We start from the raw sequence: 21,893 nt of genomic DNA on the forward strand, positions 1-21,893 counted from the left end.
CATAGGGGGGGCAGGATCTGGGGGCCCCTTTGTTAAAGGGGACTTCCAGATTATGATAAGCCCCCCACCCGCAGACCCCCACAACCACAGCCCAGGGTTGTCGGGAAGAGACCCTTGTCCCCATCAACATGGGGACAAGGTGCTTCGGTCTGGTATAGATTTTGGGGGGGACCCCACACCGTTTTTTTTTTTTTTTTCAATTTTGAGAGAAGGGTCTGGTATGGACTGGGGGGGGGGGGGCAACCCCACGCTATTTTTTTTCATGTTTTTTTATCTGTATTGCCGTGAGCTGGAAATACATTACAGGCGCAAGCAAGTTTAAATGACAGTTTTTCCTTTAGAAATGTCAGTATTGCTGCAGCAGGCTACATACATCGTACAAATACGCCACTTTACAGGCACATTAAGGGTACCCCCCCAGGCACAATATTTAAATGATTTTTTCATTTTTATTGTTTCACTTTAAGCATCATTAAAATCACTGCTCCTGTAAAAACGATTGTTTTTAAAAAAATGTTTGCATTGGTACATGTCCCCAAGGGCAGTACCCGTACACCCATAAACTTTTTTTGGGCAATAACCTGCATTTAAGCCTTTAAAATGAGGACTTTTGATTTTTCTTGTTTGAGTCCCATAGACTTCAATGAAGTTTGCATGTTCTAACAAGCTTTTCCCCTCATCACTAATTATTACCATACTTCTTTTGACAGGCTGTCAGAGAGACCATTTTCATATCTCTGATCATAGCAGCCATGCTACAACTGTGTGTGTCCATCTCCATTTCATCATTTGGATGTAGCTCAATGATTGGAAATTCTGTTCCACAGCAGGTAAGAAGAGAAACTTTTTGTAAAAAGCATCAAGCATCAATTTCCATCTCATCAGATCTCCTTACCTTTTTTTCACCTTTTAGGTTTGTTTACATCATATATAAGTTTTAAGATGTATTGGTTTGTAGATGTGTTAAAGTGGAACTACTGCCAAAAGTGACATGTATGATGTTATCTGTCAATAGCATTAACACAGTAGTTTTTGTACCCAACTGTTGGTTCCATCCATGCTTTTGGCTGCACAAAATGGCAGTTAGATGGCTTATTTTTAGTTTAACGTTATCACAAAATATTGGGAACCATAACCGGTTATGTGAGAATATAAAAATAAATACCATAGAATCAATAGTTCCCAACCTTGAGTTCTTAAGTACTTTCAACAGGCCATGTTTCCAGTGGTTCCCAACCTCAGTCCTTTAGTACCTCCAACAGGCCATATTCAGTATTTCCTTTTTAGGTGCATTAAGTCAATGCCAGTGATTTGGTATTTAGGACAGTTATTTTATCTAAGAAGAATTCCAAAAACTGGCCTACTGGAGGAACTTGAGGACAGAGATTGTGAACCACTGCCATAGATCATCATTGGAAAACAACTAAAGGGAATCTTTTACTTAGTGGAAGATGCAGTCAGCAAAGGGTCCCATTACAGCCTTTTTAACTAATGAGTATTCCCCAAAAAATAGCCTATTACGGGTACTTGAGGACAGAGGTTGTGAACCACTGTCATAAATCTTTGTAGGAAAATAACTAAAGAGAGTCTTCTACTTAGTGGAAGATGTAATCAGTAAAGGGTCCCTGTACAATAATTCAATTACACATCAAAGTATAAACACTTATTCATCAGACACATTGATACAGGTGAAGACTAGTGATGTCCTTTCCCCTCTGGGGCCCTAAAGTGCTTTACTTTCAGTAAGCAAAAGGTATAAAGAGGAAAGTAAAAGAAAAAAAAAATCTGTATAGCCCATGGCCAATCAGGCAGCAGGAGATAATCCCTCTGCCTGTCACTATTTGAATACTGCAGACACCTTGAACGCATAGAGCATCATAGAGAAATCCTCCTGATTGTTACTGCCTTAGATGAACGTCGTCCAAGTCTACATGATAGTGGTAGGAGTCCCAGCCCTTGCTACAACCATATCACATGTAAATGACTCCCTAAATCCCAGTGCGGCCTTATAATACAGCTGCATCATCTCCTAAAATGGTTTGTACAAAAATTTAAATTGAGACATCACACCACTATTAAGAAGTCCACATACAACTTTATTCCAATGTAAGTCAGGGGGGACAATCTAAAAAGTAGTCAACATGTTTTGTTGGTCCAAAAGCACATCTGTCATCAGGGGGTAATTGAAAACAATGTAAATAGACTAAAAATTAACTGGACCTTTAATGTTTTTTTTTTTTTCAAAGTGATTGCAAGCACAGCCCTTTTAAGCAGATGGTTTGGCAGCAGTTGGCTACTTTTTGGATTATCCTTTTGACTTCTATTGGAATAAAGTTGTATCTAGTCCTCCCAGTAGTGGTGTGGTGCTTAATTTTCATTTTTTGTTACATTACACTACAAGCCAAGGAGACTGCTGAGATCTTATGGGGTGTAGAAGCTGCCTGTAATGGATCAACTGGCACCCCGACTGGGCACCTCCGTTGACGGATGCTCCTAGTGCTTCCCGAGGGCTCCAAGCACTCCACCAGACACCATAACAATGTCAGACCCCACGAACCGCCACAGCTTGGTTGGGGTCTTGCTGTCTCCTACCCACCCTGGACCTACAACAAGGCTCCAGGTTCCCGTGGGGGAACCTCTCTTTCCCCAGAGAGTGAAGCAGGAACAAGCTCTTACACAAGTTCTTACAAGAGCTTAGTGATTATCCAAGGGAGTATGAAGAGCATAGCAATCCCTTGTAGCAGGTTCCCCTAATGAGAGACAGGACTCTAAATTGAGGGTGAAATAGAACTCAAACTTTATTGAACAAGAAACAGACTTTTATACAGTTTTCCCGCCCAGGTGGACCTTGTTGGGGACAGGATATGACATTTACAATCCAATAAAAACAGAGTTTTACACACCCATACAGTGTACACAATCCCTCCCCTCTGGCTGATTACAGTATCATATGCAGATGAAAGTGTATACAGGAACAGAATTAACCTAAACTAATTATCTAGCCATCTGGACAGAACAATGTGAGGTCATTAACATTTAACAATGGGACAGACACAATCCACATTCCATTTCAATACACAAACAATATGGAAGCCTGTTAATGACAGTCTGTGTGTCTCTCTCACAGACAAGCACACAGAATACACATTATCTAGGAGTCAGGCTTCATGGCGATGGTCTATAACAGTCTATGTCTCCCAGTGTAAAGTGGGAATAAATCTTCATATTTCTATATGAAGATATTGCTGACAAATATTACTGTCCCATCTGAAGCAATTCAAACCATTAAGTATCTGTTTTTCACTTGCAGTGACGGTGAATACCGTCACACTGCCAATCCGAGAACCATATCATTTACATCAACACCAATACTTTAAGATAGTAACACCAGTGAGATAACCTTACAGGTCCAGCATAATAAATATGTGACATTCTCTCCATGCACCAAATACTCTGAGTCAAACACAAATCATAAATAATCAGGCCTGTCTGTATTTTGCAATTTTTTTTGGTTTGATTGGAATGTCTTTGTAGGGCCTAAAATTGTGAATTTAACTTTGTGAATATACAGTGCTTACCTTTTTTATCCTTATATTACTAATATTGCTTTCCCAGCAGGTGTTTGTGATCGGGAACAGTGGCCTGGAAAGAAATGTACACCCAACCGCTCCCAGCCAAGGAATGCCTCTTTCTCCTCCAGTGAACCCAGCTCCTCAGTACCCAATGTTTCCTTCCAATTATCAGAACTAGATGGATCGCATTATTCCCATTAACGACACCCCTAATGAAAAACAACTTAAACAGCAGCTTTAGCAGAGTGCACATATTTTTTCCCGTAAACGTCAGTATAGATGTACTTCTATCCAATGGCACCCTAATATATAGTTTATTCCTAAAGCTGAACTCCAGGAAGATATAAAAAGCACAAACTATTCAAGTTCTCTCATCTAAATACACCATTAAATGCAAGTAGCGTAAGTACCTGAATTTCTCTTTTAAGCCCATTGCGGTCTAATGTACAGCCTGTACAGTAGAGCTCAGAAGAAAGGGGAAGGAGAAGCAGCGCAAGGACCCAACCAGGCATGCTGCAGTTAATGGAGCATCAGTGGCGGCTGTTGCTCCATGGGTCTGGGAAGCAGCAGACGGACCTGACCACCAACCACACCAACCTGCACCGCACACCATATTCCCCCCCCCCCCCGGTCGCCGTCTCACTCACCCTGTGCTGCCCCTAGACTGACATGTGGAGGCGGCGGCGACTTCCCCCTCAGTCTCCTCCGTGTCCCCCTTCGTTGGTCGGACTTCCCCTGCGTCTCCTCCCTCCTCCTTCACCAATAGGACGGCTTCTCCTTTCGGCCAATCAGGAAACGGGTCTCAGGACCCGCTTCCTGATTGGCCAAGAGGAAAATCCGTGTCACAATAGCGAATATTCATTCACTATTGTCACACAACTGGGTGGGCTCTGCGCCCCAAGCCCACCCTTTTTTGAAGCCTATTAAAGCCTCTGGCCCTAATCACGTGCTTCAAAAAAAAAAAAATCCCCCATTGGAACAATGCATCCGGCACCCTGCATGTAGATTAGGGGGCCGGACGCACCCCTGCACCCCTAATGGACAGTCTGCCACTGTGGAGCATTCTGATAGGATAACAGAGCATAATGGAAGAGATATAAGCTTATTGGTCCACTGCTTTTACTTTCATTATCCAAAAACAAGGTGAGGGAAGGGAGGGGACTTTTAGGAGCAGAGAAAAATTAGGTTACCTTTCCAGGTCAGACAGAGCTGTGCAAATCTCAGAACTGGATGGTCAAAAATAAAAAGCCTTTGGCAGGTAAAACAGCTCTAATATATGTATTTCTTCCATGTATTTAGCTGTTTGTCTGGAATATAGCTTTAAAGGATAACTGTACTTTCAGTGATCCTTTACATAACCCCACCCTCTCCCCCCAAAATCTTATACTTACCTGCCCCTGCTATATGAGATCTTCACTGTGCTACCCCCTGGGAGCCAAACAGCCTCCTTTCCAAATGTCTTCCAGCCAGGCTCTTCTTTTTCTGCACAAGTATAGCACATACTCTTCATTTCTTAGGAAAGGTCTTCCACCTTTCAAAACAGTGGATGGTCTTTCCTACGAATGAAGTGGAGCCCTACTAGATGACTATCTAAAGGGACTGTGTGGTTCTCAGTTGGTTGCACACAGCGGGAAAAAGTATATGATGGATTTTGGGAGGCTGTTGAGGAAAAGGAGGAGTGGATACATAGAAGGTTAACTTTATAAAAAGTACATTTATCATCTAAATATATGGAAATTGGTGGTTAAAGGGGAATGTAAGCCTAACTATTTTTAAAATCGCCCCCTCACCTATTCTGTCTACCCTGTGTAAAAATAATACTAACTTTTTTTAGCCCACTCCAGTCCGGTCACACGATCCCGCAGCTCTGGCTCCTATGCATTACTAGGTGGCTGCAGGGGAGAGGAGGTAACACCGATGATGGCTGTACTATGGTAGGGGGGGCCAGATTTAGACCTTGGGGGCCTGGGGCACTTCAGGTTTTGCAGGCCTCTCATACACAGAGTTGGTTTACATTCTCAGTGAAAGTCACACATTTTTAAATTGCATGACGCAATGTCATTCTGAGGTCATGCGTGCACACACACACACATGCACACATTTTTAGCGTTCTATGTGTTGCTCATTTTAACTGACAAAATGTGTTTTTAAAAAACAATGCAATATTCCAGTCCAGAGTAAAAGCTTTAGAAATGGTGGCCGGCAAAATATTACTTTCCAACATACATTTAATAAAAGAAAATAATTATAATTATGTATATTTGTTCTTTATTTTTAATTATTTTATATATTTTTTTATATTATTTAATATTATTTTTGTGTAGAGTGGGGGCCCTACTGTTGGGCGCTGGAGGGCAGTTGCCCTTTTTGCCTCCTTATAAATCCAATGGGTGTCATCATAGCTGGAATTTCCAGCCGTTGTCAAGCGCTCAATGACACAAGGGAGCCAGAGCTGCAGGATCATATGACTGGACTAAAAAGATAATTATACACATGGTAGGCAGGACAGATGGGTGAAAGAAATACAGAACATTTTAACCACTTGCCGACCGCCGCACGACTATCTACGTCGGCGGTCAGCCCCTCACAGGCAAAGTGACGTAGGGCTACGTCACTAGCTTGTGAGGGTCTAGGGAGCGAGCGCACGCCGCCGGAGGCGCGCTCCCGCTCCCGCGTGGTCACGGACCCCCCCGCGCGTGTGACCGGCGGACCCGATGTCCGCCGATCACTCTGCGATCGGCGGGGGAGAGGGAGAAAGTCAGGCGGCTTGTGTAAACAAGCTGCCTGTCATTCTCCCCTGTGTATGAAGGATGATCATACGGTTCTACCCCCTAGGGACACACATAGCCCCTCCCTTTCAAAAAAAGTTAACCCCTTCACTGCCAGTGTATTTTTACAGTAACAGTGCATATGTATAGCACTGATTACTGTAGAAATGTCACTGGTAACCCCAAAAGTGTCAAAAATGTCAGTCAACGGTCCCATCTGTCCGCCGCAATGTCGCAGTACCGCAAAAGAAATCGCAGATCGCCGCCATTACGCGTTAAAAAAAACAACAAAAATGACAAAAATCTTCCCCTTTGTTAGTAAACGCGATAACTTTTGTCGCAAACCAATCAAAATACGCTTTTTGTGATTTTTTTTACCAAACTTAGGTAGCATAAAACAAATTGGCCGAAAATGTTAAAAAATGTTGATTTTTACATTTTTTTGGGGGGGAATTTCATATAAAAAAATGTGAAATATATTGCTATTTTTGCAAAATTGACGCTCTTTTTTTGTTTATAGCGCATGATCAAAAAATCACACAGGTGATCAAATACCACCAAAAGAAAGCTCTGTTTGTGGGAAAAAAAGGACACCAAATTCGTTTAGATACAGCGTCGCACGACCGCGCAATTGTCCGTTAAATTCACGCAGTGCCGAATCGCAAAATACCCCCTGGTCAGGAAGGGGGTAAAATCTTCCGGGGCTTAAGTGGTTAAGAAATACAGTGCCTTGAAAAAGTATTCACACCCCTTGAAATTTGCCACACTTTTTTCCTGTGGATATATTCTCCCACCTGAGCTGTGTATCTCTGCAGCTCCTCCAGAGTTACCATGGGCCTCTTGGCTGCTTCTCTGATTAAAGCTCTCCTTGCCCGGCCTGTCAGTTTAGGTGGACGGCCATGTCTTGGTAGGTTTGCAGTTGTGCCATACTCTTTCCATTTTCGGATGATGGATTGCACAGTGCTCCGTCAGATGTTCAAAGCTTGGGATATTTTTTTTATAACCTAACCCTTTATCAACTTTAGCAACTTTATCACTGACCTGTCTGTTGTGTTCCTTGGGCTTCATGATGCTGTTTGTTCACTAAGGTTCTCTAACAAACCTCTGAGGGCTTTACAGAACAGCTGTATTTATACTGAGATTAAATTCCACATAGGTGGACTCTATTTACTAATTAGGTGACTTCTGAAGACAATTGGTTCCACTAGATTTTAGTTAGGGGTATCAGAGTAAAGGGGGCTGAATACAAATGCATGCCACACTTTTCAGATATTTCAGATATTTATTTGTAAAAAAAAATGAAAACCATTTATCATTTTCCTTCCACTTCACAATTATGTGCCACTTTGTGTTGGTCTATCACATTAAATCCCAATAAAATATACATTTACATCTTTGGTTGTTACATGACAAAACATGGGAAATTTTAAGGGGTGTGAATACTTTTTCAAGGCACTGTAGTTAGTATTAGGTTGAATTCCACTTAAAATGTACAATTCAAACTTATTGGTATACGGCATATCTTTTTAAAGTATTTATTGAATAATTATAATATACCGTATGATAGTTATATAATAAACAATTTTTAGTACACATTTGTAAATCAACTTGGATAGTTTAGTGTAAAAGCCAATTAAGTCTCATCTCTGTTACATTAAAGGTATGCATTTTTACTTGGCTTACTATACAGTATATTGTAATTGGGTATTTATTTTATTTTTACTTTAACATCATTTCTTTTATGACTTTTTACATGCTTGTTCTTCTCTAATTTTGCTTTTGTATTAAATGTAGACATTTGTAGATTAGTCACTAGATGGAGCTGCAATGAATATCTCACTATTTACCATTCCCAACAGCTGCGATAAGATACCAGCCACACAGGGAGTAAAAAGGTAGAAAATATAGAAAACAAATATGGTTAATTAAAACACAAAGCTTCAATCTAGAAATGTCACTCTGTAACTTTATTCAATAAAGCAGGCTTCATGGCCCTTTCCTTGCTCTACACCAGTGATGGTGAACCTTGGCACCCCAGATGTTTTGGAACTACATTTCCCAAGATGCTCAACCACAGTGCAGAGTGCATAAGCATAATGGGAAATGTAGTTCCAAAACATCTGGGGTGCCAAGGTTCGCCATCACTGCTCTAGACCATGCCCTTTTCATGTGTTTTTTGTGAACATTTAAACTCCTTACAAGATTAATTAATTGAAAAAAGCAAAAAAACAAAACAAAACCTAGTACTATGTACTACTATCCCTTGCAGGACCAGGGGGGGGGGGGGTCACTGAGACCCAATATATGGATGGTGTTACTTTTGTAAAAGGATAAGCAGCATATCTAGAAGGCACAAAACTCAGATTATGCAGCCATTGGATTAGCTTAATACAACCGTTATGGGACTACCCATATGTACTCAAGTATAATACGACCCGAATATAAGCTGAGGCACCTAATTTTACCACAAAAAACTGGGAAAACATATTGACTCGAGTATAAGCCTAGGGTGGGAAATGCAGCAGCTACTGGACCCAACTGGACCACCACGAGACCCAAAACAGGGGCTGCAGGCATGGTGCAGGGGCTGCGGATATGGTACAGTAGATGCAGGGCTGTGGGCATGGTACAGGAGATGATGGTACAGACATGGCACAGGAGATGGTACAGGGATGGTACAGCATGGCACAGATATGGCACAGATGGTACAGGCATGGCACAGATATGATACAGGCATGGCACAGATATGGCACAAATGGTAAAGGTATGGCACAGATGGTTCAGGTATGGTACAGCATGGCACAGATATGGCACAGATGGTACAGCATGGCACAGATATGATACAGGCATGGCACAGATATGATACAGGCATGGCACAGATATGGCACAGATGGTACAAGTATGGCATAGATATGGCACAGATGGTACAGGTATGGCACAGATATGGCACAGATGGTAAAGGCATGGCACATATATGGCACTGATGGTCTCACTTACCTTTACCTGCAGTGCTGCGGAGGAGTCTCGCTTACCTTTCTGCCTTACATTTTAAAATGGCGCCGCCTGGCGCCAACACATCACTGCGCATGCGCCATCTGCCCAGGAATAGCCAAACGTGTACAGGCTTTCCCGAGCAGCAGAGGCGCATGCGCACTGACCGGGGAGAAGGTAAGTGAGGCCGTGACTCGAGTATAAGCCGAGGGGGGCTTTTTCAGCATGAAAAAACATGCAGAAAGACTTTGCTTATACTCGACTATATACGTAACTTACTTAGTAATGTGACTAACATTTAACAAGGTTATATCATCATTCATAATTAGTGATGTCGCGAACCTAAAATTCGCCGTTCGCGAACGGCGAACGCGAACATCGGCAAATTTTAAAACACACAGGGACTCTTTCTGGCCACAATAGTGATGGAAAAGTTGTTTCAAGGGGACTAACACCTGGACTGTGGCATGCCGGAGAGGGATCACGCAAAAAAAAGTTCTTAAAAATTATAATTTTTTGATAGAGAGCCAATTATTGGAAAAATTAAAAAAAAAAAATAAAAATAAAAAATTTCTTTGGATTTAGCATCTGGGGGGTCTAAAAAGTGTACCTGTGAAGTTTCAGCTCTGTAGCATGTCCAGAACCCCTAAAAAACAGCATTTGTCTTATATTTTCAGGAATATGGCTTCTCTGCGGCTGGCTTTTTCTCTTGCAGGCATTTATCGGGCATTTTTTTAGGCAGGCATGTCATTTTTTGTATTTAGTGTCTGGGGGGTCTAAAAAGTGTACCTGTCAAGTTTCAGCTCTGTAGCATGTCCAGAACCCCTAAAAAACAGCATTTTTATTATATTTTCAGGAATATGGCTTCTCTGCGGCTGGCTTTTTCTCTTGCAGGCATTTAGCGGGCATTTTTTTAGGCAGGCATGTAATTTTTTGTATTTAGTGTCTGGGGGGTCTAAAAGGTGTACCTGTCAAGTTTCAGCTCTGTAGCATGTCCAGAACCCCTAAAAAACAGCATTTTTCTTATATTTTCAGTAATACGGCTTCTCTGCGGCTGGCTTTTTCTCTTGCAGGCATTTATCGGGCATTTTTTTAGGCAGGCATGTCATTTTTTGTATTTAGTGTCTGGGGGGTCTAAAAAGTGTACCTGTCAAGTTTCAGCTCTGTAGCATGTCCAGAACCCCTAAAAAACAGCATTTTTCTTATATTTTCAGGAATACGGCTTCTCTGCGGCTGGCTTTTTCTCTTGCAGGCATTTATCGGGCATTTTTTTAGGCAGGCATGTCATTTTTTGTATTTAGTGTCTGGGGGGTCTAAAATGTGTACCTGTCAAGTTTCAGCTCTGTAGCATGTCCAGAACCCCTAAAAAACAGCATTTTTCTTATATTTTCAGGAATACGGCTTCTCTGCGGCTGGCTTTTTTTCTTGCAGGCATTTAGCGGGCATTTTTTAGGCAGGCATGTCATTTTTTGTATTCAGTGTCTGGGGGGTCTAAAAAGTGTACCTGTCAAGTTTCAGCTCTGTAGCATGTCCAGAACCCCTAAAAAACAGCATTTTTCTTATATTATCAGGAATACGGCTTCTCTGCGGCTGGCTTTTTCTCTTGCAGGCATATATATCAGTGGTGGGTGGGCAGTGGCACAGTACACTCTCTGTGGACCTGACAGCAGTCACTGGCACCCAGGCAACTGCAATTTTAAAAAATATATATTTTATTTTACTTTGCAAGCTGCTGTGCCACCTTATATATCAGTGGTGGGTGGGCAGTGGCACAGTACACTCTCTGTGGACCTGACAGCAGTCACTGGCACCCAGGCAACTGCAATTTAAAAAAATATATATTTTATTTTACTTTGCAAGCTGCTGTGCCACCTTATATATCAGTGGTGGGTGGGCAGTGGCACAGTACACTCTCTGTGGACCTGACAGCAGTCACTGGCACCCAGGCAACTGCAATTTAAAAAAATATATATTTTATTTTACTTTGCAAGCTGCTGTGCCACCTTATATATCAGTGGTGGGTGGGCAGTGGCACAGTACACTCTCTGTGGACCTGACAGCAGTCACTGGCACCCAGGCAACTGCAATTTTAAAAAAATATATTTTATTTTACTTTGCAAGCTGCTGTGCCACCTTATATATCAGTGGTGGGTGGGCAGTGGCACAGTACACTCTCTGTGGACCTGACAGCAGTCACTGGCACCCAGGCAACTGCAATTAAAAAATATATATTTTTTTTTTACTTTGCAAGCTGCTGTGCCACCTTATATATCAGTGGTGGGTGGGCACACAGTGGCACTGCAGTGGGCACAGTACACTCTGTGGACCTGACAGTAACTGGCAGCCCAGGCAACTGCAATAATAAAAAATATATTTTTTTCTTCAATTTATTGCAACAAGATGCTGTGCCACCGTATATATATCAGTGGTGGGCAGTGCACTGCAGTGGGTACAGTGCACTCTGTGGACCTGACACAGCACTCACTGCAATTATGACAGAGGAAAAAAAAATATTTTTTAAAATGCAAGGTACTGTGCCTGTGCCACCCGAAATGAGTGTGGTGTGCACACAGTACAGTCTGTGGTAGGTCTGTGGCCTCTCACACACAGCGGGCAGGCAACTGCAGTGTACAATAGATATATATAGATATATATATAAAGAAAAAACTCTATTACCTTACCAGCCCTTAAAAGGGCTTTTGGGGACACTATATATATATATATATATATATATGTATATATATAAATAAAAAAAATCCTCAATTACCAGCCCTTAAAAGGGCTTTTGGGGACACTAGATAGATATAGATATCTATATATATAAGAAGAAACAACTCAATTACCAGCCCTTAAAAGGGCTTTTGGGGACGCTAGGTATATATATATATATATATATATATATATATATATATATATATATATATATATATATATAAAAAAAAAAAAACACAAATACCAGCCCTTAGAAGGGCTTTTTGGGGTGCTGATGATATTACAGCAGTAGTGGACCAAGAACACTGCAAGACCAGGAACACTGACTAACTGTCCCTAGCTTAACAGCAGCAGCAGCAGCAGCAGCAGCAGCAGCAGCAGCTCTCTCCCTACTCTCACTACACACACTGCTTCAGAATGATCTAAGATGGATGCTGCCCTTGCTTATTTATAGGAGGTGGGAGGGTGTGGGAGGGAGGTATGCTGATTGGCTGGAAATGTGTCTGCTGACTGTAAAGTTCAGGGTCAAAGTTTGCCTCAATGATGTCTTATGGGGGGCGGACCGAACATCGCATATGTTCGCCGGCAGCGGCGAACGCGAACATGCTAAGTTCGCCGGGAACTGTTCGCCGGCGAACAGTTCTATACATCTCTATTCATAATGTTGCAACTACAGAGTATTCCATCCTCATCTTGATTTTTACAAGTCAATAAATGGTAACAAGATAAATGATGCACCCCCGCCTCCTTGATCGCAGGATGAACTCAGCTACATCCCCACTCAACTGATGTGATCTTGTACTCTATTACCTTAGAGGAATCTGTTTTTAGTTGCTGAAGATATTGATTGGCCCAATTGAAATGTCCTGAAGAAGCGCTAGGGTGCGAAACATGTAGAACCCATTGTCAAAATTCGATGTTGGCTTCCCACTACCATTGACTGTTTCCCGCCCGTGGGTTGAGGCACACCTAACACGTTTTTAGGGGGTATATCTACCTGCATCGACTTTAAGGGTGAATCCTATTCTTTGTTGGAGAAGGTTTGGTTTATTGTTAATATGTTGTCATACTTGTATTTTACTGTCGCTAAGGTGACATTTGAATGAAATATAATAAAATTGATATTTTTATAAAAACTAACTGATTGGTGTAAACTATGTTGTGCCATTAAAGTCCATCCTGTTACGTTACTCTGTTAAAACTGAATTTCAGGACGAGCCACTGATTCTAATTGTGGTGTCCATAGTTGCCTCCCTATGGTGACACTTAGGCAAACTTTACTAGTACTATGTTGAGTATGTTGAGTAGAGGGATGACAGCTGCTCCTAATACGGTTTTAGGTGTTCGCTGCAAGTTGTGCACCGGTAGTTGCAAAGCTCCATGGATTTCCATTACGGTTCCTTTCCACACTGGGTTAACATGGCTATTTGATTATTCATTACTCAGTTTTGTTTTTCTGCTGTTTATAAATAATTAATCATGCAAGGAAGGTAAACGTCCTCTGGATAAAAGCCACCCCTGCCTCTACAAATAGGCATAGTCAGGGTGAAATGCGTCAGAAGGGTATGGCCCAGGGCTGGGACAGTGTCTGGAAGCCTGCTTCATTGAATAACCACATCCCGCCCGCCCTATAGCAGATTGACAGCGGGAATGTGGTTGTATTATCCTGACCGGACGTCATATGTCAGAGCGGCGATCGGTGATGCGGCGTGTCAGTCTGACTCAGGCTCACTCAGTACTGACGTAGGCTCTTTGCCATGTGACCAGCTGTGTCCAATCACGGCTGTTCACATAGTAAACAGGAAGAGCCATTGATCGGCTTTCCTCAGTACGTGCCTGACAGGCACGAGTAAAGGAGCGCCGATCGGCGGCTCCCCTGACAGGGGGGGTCGCATTGGTAATCAGATCATTGATTACCAGTGCAGACCCTCGGGGGGGGGGGGTGCCAATAGAACCACCAGGGATGCCCACCCATAACCCAGGGATGCCCACTATGGCCACCAGGGATGGCAATCAGGGCTCAGGGAGCCCCCCAGTGCCCTACACATCAGTGCTGCCCACCAGTGCCCTCCCCATCAGTGCTGCCCACCAGTGCCCATCATTGCCATCAGTGCCATCCACCAGTGCCCATTATTGCCCACCAGTGCCGCTTATCAGTGCCCATTAGTGCCCATCAGTGCCGCCCGTCAGTGTCAATCAGTGCCGCCTATCAGTGCCCATTAGTGCCCATCAATGCCACCTATCAGTGCCCATCAGTGCCACCTATCAGTGCCCAGCAGTGCCGCCTATCAGTGCCCACCAATGCTGCATATCAGTGCTACTTATCAGTGCCACATATCAGTGCCCATCAGTTCCGCCTATCAGTGCCGCATATCAGTTCCACCCCATCAGTGCCACCCCATCAGTGCCTCCTCATCATCAGTGCCTGTCAGTGCAGCCTCATCAGTGCTCATCAATGCAGGAAAAAACTTATTTATTTACAAAATTGTATAACATAAACAAAAAACTTTTTTTTTTTTCAAACTTTTCGGTCGTTTTTTTATTTGTTTAGCAAAAAAGAAAAAATCTTGCGGTGATCAAATACCACCAAAAGAAAGCTCTATTTGTGGGGGGGGGGGGAAATGACATAAATTTGGTGTAGGTACAGTGTTGCATGACCGCGCAATTGTCATTCAAAATGCAACAGTGCTAAAAGCTGAAAATTGGCCTGGGCAGGAAGGGGGTGAAAGTGCCCTGTATTGAAGTGGATAAGGTTATTGAGTGACATTTCCAGGGTGAAGCTTTGTTTTTAATTTGTTATTATGCTGGTGCAAGCTCATGGCGGCTGATACCTGGTAGAGTGAAGGATCTGGGGACTGAACACGGAGCTTGGAGAGGTGCAGCTTTGTTTGGAACTTCTGAAGCAAATATGGTTGCATCACGTCCATATAAAATGTTTTTTTTTTTCCAACACTAATCCATATTGGTTACATCAAGCTGATTTTATTTAGTTTTATGTAAAATCTGTTAAGCCTAACGCCGGTGTTGATGTAATAGCGCTAGACCAATAGAATGAGGCTTGATTCTGATGGAAATCCTGTGAAAATTGGTTATTTATGAAGGTGGTCTTTATTTAAAATGATTATAAAGAAAATAAAATTGCGTTACCTTGGTTTATTCTGGTTTGTTCTTTAACTTTAGCCATAACTTTTATTTTTTTTTTAGTTTTGGATTGCATGGGGAATAGTTTTATTGGTGTGCAAGAAGAAAAGGCAAGAAGTTGGTTTTAATTAAAGTAACATTCAGTTTAAATCAACATGTTTCAGGGGTTTAAAGGATCTCCCTTCATCAGGGCTATAGGAAGACAACATAAAAAATGCAATAAATACATTTTCCGGATTGTAAATTAAAGAGTGTACGTAAACCTAAATCAATTTTTCAGTATGTTTAGCATCGTGTTTCCCTGTAAATAGTTTTCTTAAGAAAATTGCTTTTGAGAATCTGTTGCAAGGTTACTTACCCGGAGATCCTACCAGTAACAGCACTTCCTGTTTCAGACTGACAGCCCTAAGCCAATGCCTTGCAAATACCAGAAGTGTTGTCAGCCTGTCCTGTGCACTCCTTCAATTAGCTATTTCCCTGCCTATCTGTTGACAAGCAGCCTAGCAGACACTCAAGGAGCCTGCTCAAAAGCTAATTGGTAATTGCAAAAAACTTTTTGTTTAAGAAAACCATATACAGTGAGGCATGATGCCAAACAAACTGAAGATTAGATTTTGAATTTGCATACACTTTAACCACTTGTCAACCGTGCCAATTATGACACTTCTCTCCTACACGTAAGAATTTACTTTTTTATGCTGGAAAATCACTTGGAACACCCAAACATTATATATATGTATATATATATATATGTGTATATATATATATATATATATATATATATATATATATATATATATATATATATATATATATATATATATATATATATTTATATATATATATATATATATATATATATATATATATATATATATATATATATATATATATATTTTTTTTTTTTTTTTTTTTTTTTTTAGCCTGAGGCCCTATAAAATAAAATGATGGGTGTTGTATTTGTATGTCACACGGTATTTTCGCAGCGGTTTTTCAAATGCAATTTTTTGGGAAAAAAAAACACTTAGATTAATTTTATAGCACACAAACACAATATAATACTTATTTATTTATTTTTTTTTGTAAAATATAAAAAATGATGCTACATCAAGTAAACAGATACCTAACACATCATGCTTTAAAATTGCATCCGCCCGTGAAATGGCGACAAACTACGGTACTTAAAATTCTCCATAGGCAACACTTTAAAATCATCTTCACAGGTTACCAGTTTAGAGATACACCGGGGATGTGGTGGTAGAATTATTGGTCTAAATCTGACATTCATGACAATACCTCACATGTGTGGGGCAATCACCATTCACATATGTGTGCGGGAGTAACGTATGCATTAGCATCTGTGCACAAGGGGACGGGGGTGCTTCAAATGTTTTATTATTATAATTATTATTATTATTTATTTTATCCAAAACTTTTGTTAAACTGTCTCTAATTTTTTTTTTTTTTGTATTAACTTGCTTTAACAAGAGATGGACAACATCCTTTATGACAGCATGGACTGTGACAGGTCCTTTTTATGGAGAGATCTGGGGTCTATTAGACTCCAAATCTCCCTTCTGGCCTCCAGTGCAGCAGATCAGACACAGATCAGTCTGATCAGCTGCTTTCCTGGCCAAGGTAAACAGAGAGGCAGAAACAGAAGTGACGTAAAGAGTGCCCCCTTGTCCTCGGCGTTGACCTTAAAATGAATAACTCAAAACCAAGTTCATTATATAGACCTCTTATGTATTTATACATGTTGATTTTAAGCCCCTCAATCTCCTCTTATAAATATGAATCTAATAAATTCAGTTCCTCTAATCTTTTCTCATAGCTCAGGTCCTCCATGCCTCTTATCAGTTTAGTTGCTCTTCTCAGCACTTTCTCCAGTTCCCCGATATCCTTTTTAAGAACTGGTGCCCAAAACTGAACTGCATATTTCATATGAGGTCTTACTAATGATTTGTACAGGGACAAAATTATATCTCTATCTCTGGAGTCCATGCCTCTGTTAATACAAGAAAGGATTTTGCTTGCTTTGGAAACGGCAGCTTGGCATTGCATGCTATTATTAGGCTTATGATCTACCAGAACACCCAGATTTTTCTCCGTTATGGAAACCTTTAACCTTTTGTTAAGACAGAAAGGAGTTGATTTACTAAAGCCAAACAGACTTTGCATTTGCAGTTGCACTCTGTAGGGGCATTTGCTCCAGAGCTTTGTAAATGAGGTGAAGCTCTGCTGACTTCCATCATCCAATCATGTGCAAGCAAAATTGCTGTTTATTTTTTATTTACCTTGGATGTGATTGGGTATTGTTTGCAAACTGAAGCTTCACCTAATCCCTAACGCAAATGCCATTGCAGGGTACAACTGCACTTGCAAAGTGCACATTCTAATTGCCTTTAGTAAATCAACCCCACAGTGTTCAAATCTATCACAACTGATGAAATATCTGCCACTAATAAACAAGCAAAAAGTTGGGGGAGCAAACCCTGAACATGTATATCTAAAGCTGGTGCAGCTATGGACCAAGCAACATGTATATTAAAAAAGAATAGCGCACACATGCAAAAGAAATGACTATCAAATATGGAGACAATCCATAAATTAAAATGGGGATTTGGTCCCACCATATGGTCATATCGTGCTCAAGCCCACCACTACGTCAAAGTACCCCATTATCAGTGAGTCCTACACTATCCATAAAAAAGGGGTGAATCCAGCCTTTCTAACCCTTGGAGATAATACTCCTTGCTGGGAAAGATGTGCGACTGCACTACAAGGGACTCCTCCTATATCTACTAGTGGACACCGATAGAGTACAGGTGTGTGTGGGGGGTACTTTGACGTAGTGGTGGGCTTGAGCACTATATGGCCATATGGTGGGACCAAATCCCCATATTTATTTATGGATTGTCTCCATATTTGATAGTCATTTCTTTTGCATGTGTGCCTTTTTGTAAGCACAGCTATTCTGTATTTCTTTCTGTGTACACTTTAAAGCGATAGTATCCCGCTTTTTGACACTTTTACCTACAGGTAAGCCTATAATAAGGCTTACCTGTAGGTACAAATAATATCTCCTAAACCGGCACGGTTTTGGAGATATTTACAGTGCATGCAGCCGCTGCATACTATACATATGCGATGCATACTAGCTCTTTGTGCCTTTGTCTTGCAGGTTTTTTTTTTTTAATTTATTTTTTTATAGGGTTTACAACCGCTTTAATGCTGGCCATACACTATACAAAAAAATCATTCAAACTCATTTTCGAAAAACGAACACTCAGCCATGAGAGCAAACGATCGCGCCATCATGTAATGACCAATAAATCGTTCAATGGACATAAATTAATCCTTTTTTTTGTTTCTTTTGTCACATATACCTAGTGCAAACAGTTTGGACGAGAAACACATTAAAGCCCCGTACACACGTACCGATTGTCGGCCGCAAATATTCGGCCGCCGAACGATCGGCCGATTGTTGGCTTGTTAGTATGATGCTTCCGACAGTCGACAGCGCATTTTCGGCCGAACAGAATCTGTCGTGCAGGCATTAAAACTTTTATACGCCGACACCAGAACGGCCGATTGTTCGCCAGTCAGTACAGAATTCGGCTGACAATCAGCAGATTTGCAAGACTGGGCATGCTCAGAGAAGAAAAAACACACGGAAAGTTAACCATCACATGACATCAGTTCTGCAGTCGGCTGTTGTTGGCCGACAAAATTCGTGTGCAGTCTTTTTCACTTTTCAACTGACAAGACAGCCCTGGACAAAAGACTGCCAATCGTTCGGCCGACGATCGGTACGTGTGTACGGGGCTTTACCTTTCACTTTATTGTCCGTTCGGCAGAAAATTTCCAAAATTATCCTTTGTTTTTTGGCTCAAAAACGTCACAACCGATTAGCGATTTGTGCCCAATAATTGGCCGAAAAATGAACAAACTGTTCAAATGACAGAATTTCGGACGATTTTTCGTATAGTGTATGGCCAGCATATGTTTATGTCCATTTGAGTTTGAGTGTTCACTAGAGATGTGCACAATGGGAAAATTAGTTTTGTTTAATTTCGGATTCATTCAAGTACATTTTTTTGCTTCATCATATTCGTTATCTTAAAATGATTTGATTTTAGAATTTGATTAATGTATTTGGATTCGTTTCATATGTGTTGTTCCAAATGGATTTGTATTTTCCGAAGGTATTTTGGAAGAATACAGTAAACCCCCCTCCATTGCGGGGGTTACGTTCCGGACCCATCCCCGAAAAGTGAAAATCCGCAAAATAGAAATACCCTATTTAAATACACTCTAGGCATGTTTTTATAACTTTCACTGTACTTTAAAAGCATTTTAAGGTCTTTAAACACACTTTTAAAACAATAGAAACTCATTTAAACACATATAAGATACTGAGAGATAGAGCAAGAGCTATGGAAAACACAAAAATATTTAATTATCAATGATTTAATTAGTAAAATCACATTACAGAAAAAAACGCAATATACCGGGACCGCAAAAACTGAACCGCGATATAACGGGGGTTTACTGTATTCTTTTTAGCATGTTAATTTGTTATTTCAAGACATTACCTATGCACTCTGAGCAGACATGTGCATGACGACAAAATTTGTTTTGCTTAGTTTCGTTTAGATTCGTTAATCTAGTTATTTTGTTTAGTTAAATGTATTCGTTCAATTCGTATTCAGGATTCCTATTCGGAATTCGTTTTATGTCTTTCTCAAATTTTCTTAAAATTTACAGATTTTTTGATTTGAGACGTTCGAATCAATACATTTTGAATTGGTCGAATCGAAAACTTTGGATTTTTATTTCAATTCGAATGTGGCAAAGTAAACAAACAAAAATAAAATCTTCATCCAATGATTACAATGACTCTTTAAATCATTTTAAAAAAGCAATATTTTGAAATGGTACTCTAATAACACATAGTCTTAGATTTCAAAAATATGTTTACAGTTCGAATTCGACTGGAATGCGATGTAAAATTCGATTTGAATTTCAGTATGAATTTTGCTTCATTATTCGGAGCATTTAGGAAAACTTGTGTCAATATTTTTTATTGAAATAAACAGAGAAACCTTACAAATAAATGCATTACACAACAAGTTTGGTGACATATGAGAAAGCAGGGGTCCAATTGACCACACAAAGAGGCGCTAGCCCGCAATTGTACCCCACAGGTCAAGTGAAAGTAACAAATAAGTGCACCATTAGTTGGCAACCATTATGTAAGAGTAATGAGTTGACCAGAGAAATCTTTTTGAAGTAGAAACACATAAAAAAGAAAAAAAAAAACAGAACTTAGAAATAATGAACCAAAGTCCAAGTATTCCACCTATGAAAAAAGGAAAACTTTGTTTATACTGCAATTCGGGTATTCAGATATATCCGAATATCCGAATAATGAAAAATTTGTCTGAATATTTATTTGGAATGAAGCAAACCGCACATGTCTACCTGCTAGTCCAATTCACAAAGAGAAACGGAATGAGCTGATTGGACAATATAGATTGGAGTGCATCCAAAAGTAACAAATGGAATGAAATTAATTTTGGATTTATTTATTATGTTATGATTCAGAGATTCGCAAGGATCTCCATCCAACCCAAACACCATAAGTAGGAATCATCTTATTTCACTTTTATGATTTACTGTATATCTTATATCTTGCTATATGTTTCCATTTCATATGTAGCGCATTTTCTAAAATAATGAAAAATGTTAACGTTAAAAGAAACAGCTGATTATCCAAAAGTCAAAGACTCCCTCCCCGGTCTCAATTGAATACAACATAGTTACATAGTCATTTGTTATGTTGATTTCTATGCTTCAAACACTACCAAAAGACCTAAATTATCGCATCATGTCATCCGAATGAAATAAATAAATACAAATTAATTTGCTGTTTTCGTTATAACTTATTTCAGGTTCATTGACATTCGTTACTGTTGTGATTCAGAGATTTGGATACATCGCTTTGTAACAAAACTAATCGCACACGTCTAGTGTTCACTAACAGCTAAAGCCTTGATAATATATTTATTGCATCTCTTATGTAACTTGCAGGGGGTTATTTCTGTCTCCACTAGAGATTTCTTCTTAGTTCCTAACCCACTGACCGATGGTCACAGGTACAAGAAGTGATAGATAATGTCTCCAATGTGGGACCAGGCAGCAACAAAATAAATTATTTTGTGGATGGGAGATATTTATAAGCTCTAAGGTTTTTAGTGCTATCTACAGTATCTCACAAAAGTGAGTACACCCCTCACATTTTTGTAAATATTTTATTATATCTTTTCATGTGACAACACTACCGCGGCACGACTTCGGGGGCGACCTGTGAAATTGCGTGCACCGCGACTTGCACGGACTTCATATAATGAATGTCAATGCAAGTCGCTCCGATGTTGCCCCGAAGTAGTACAGGAACTATTTTCTAAGTCAGAGCGACTTGAGTCGTTCCTATTAGAACGGTTCCTGTAGCACTGCATGGACCAGTCGCCTGACAAGTCGCGGTAGTGTGAATGGGCACTTAAAGAAACAACACTTTGCTACAATGTAAAGTAGTGAGTGTACAGCTTGTATAACAGTGTAAATTTGCTGTCCCCTCAAAATAACTCAACACACAGCCATTAATGTCTAAACCCCTGGCAACAAAAGTGAGTACACCCCTAAG

General features: G+C 40.5%; 1 protein-coding gene across 1 annotated transcript in view; it reads left to right on the forward strand.

The window, feature by feature from the left end:
- LOC309562507 (membrane-spanning 4-domains subfamily A member 4D-like) overlaps nt 1-3,750 on the forward strand; it is a gene marked incomplete at both ends in the record, with an annotated part of 53,424 nt that extends 49,674 nt beyond the window's left edge. Inside the window, 2 exons of the mRNA XM_082266746.1 lie at nt 711-830; nt 3,616-3,750. Of these exons, the coding sequence (XP_082122872.1) occupies nt 711-830; nt 3,616-3,750 (255 nt within the window). The remainder of the gene's footprint in view (nt 1-710; nt 831-3,615) is intronic.
- Nucleotides 3,751-21,893: the final 18,143 nt, after the last annotated feature.

The sequence above is a fragment of the Pelophylax lessonae genome (assembly GCF_965119305.1).
Source record: "Pelophylax lessonae genome assembly, chromosome: 9".
Classification (NCBI taxonomy): Eukaryota; Metazoa; Chordata; class Amphibia; order Anura; family Ranidae; genus Pelophylax; species Pelophylax lessonae.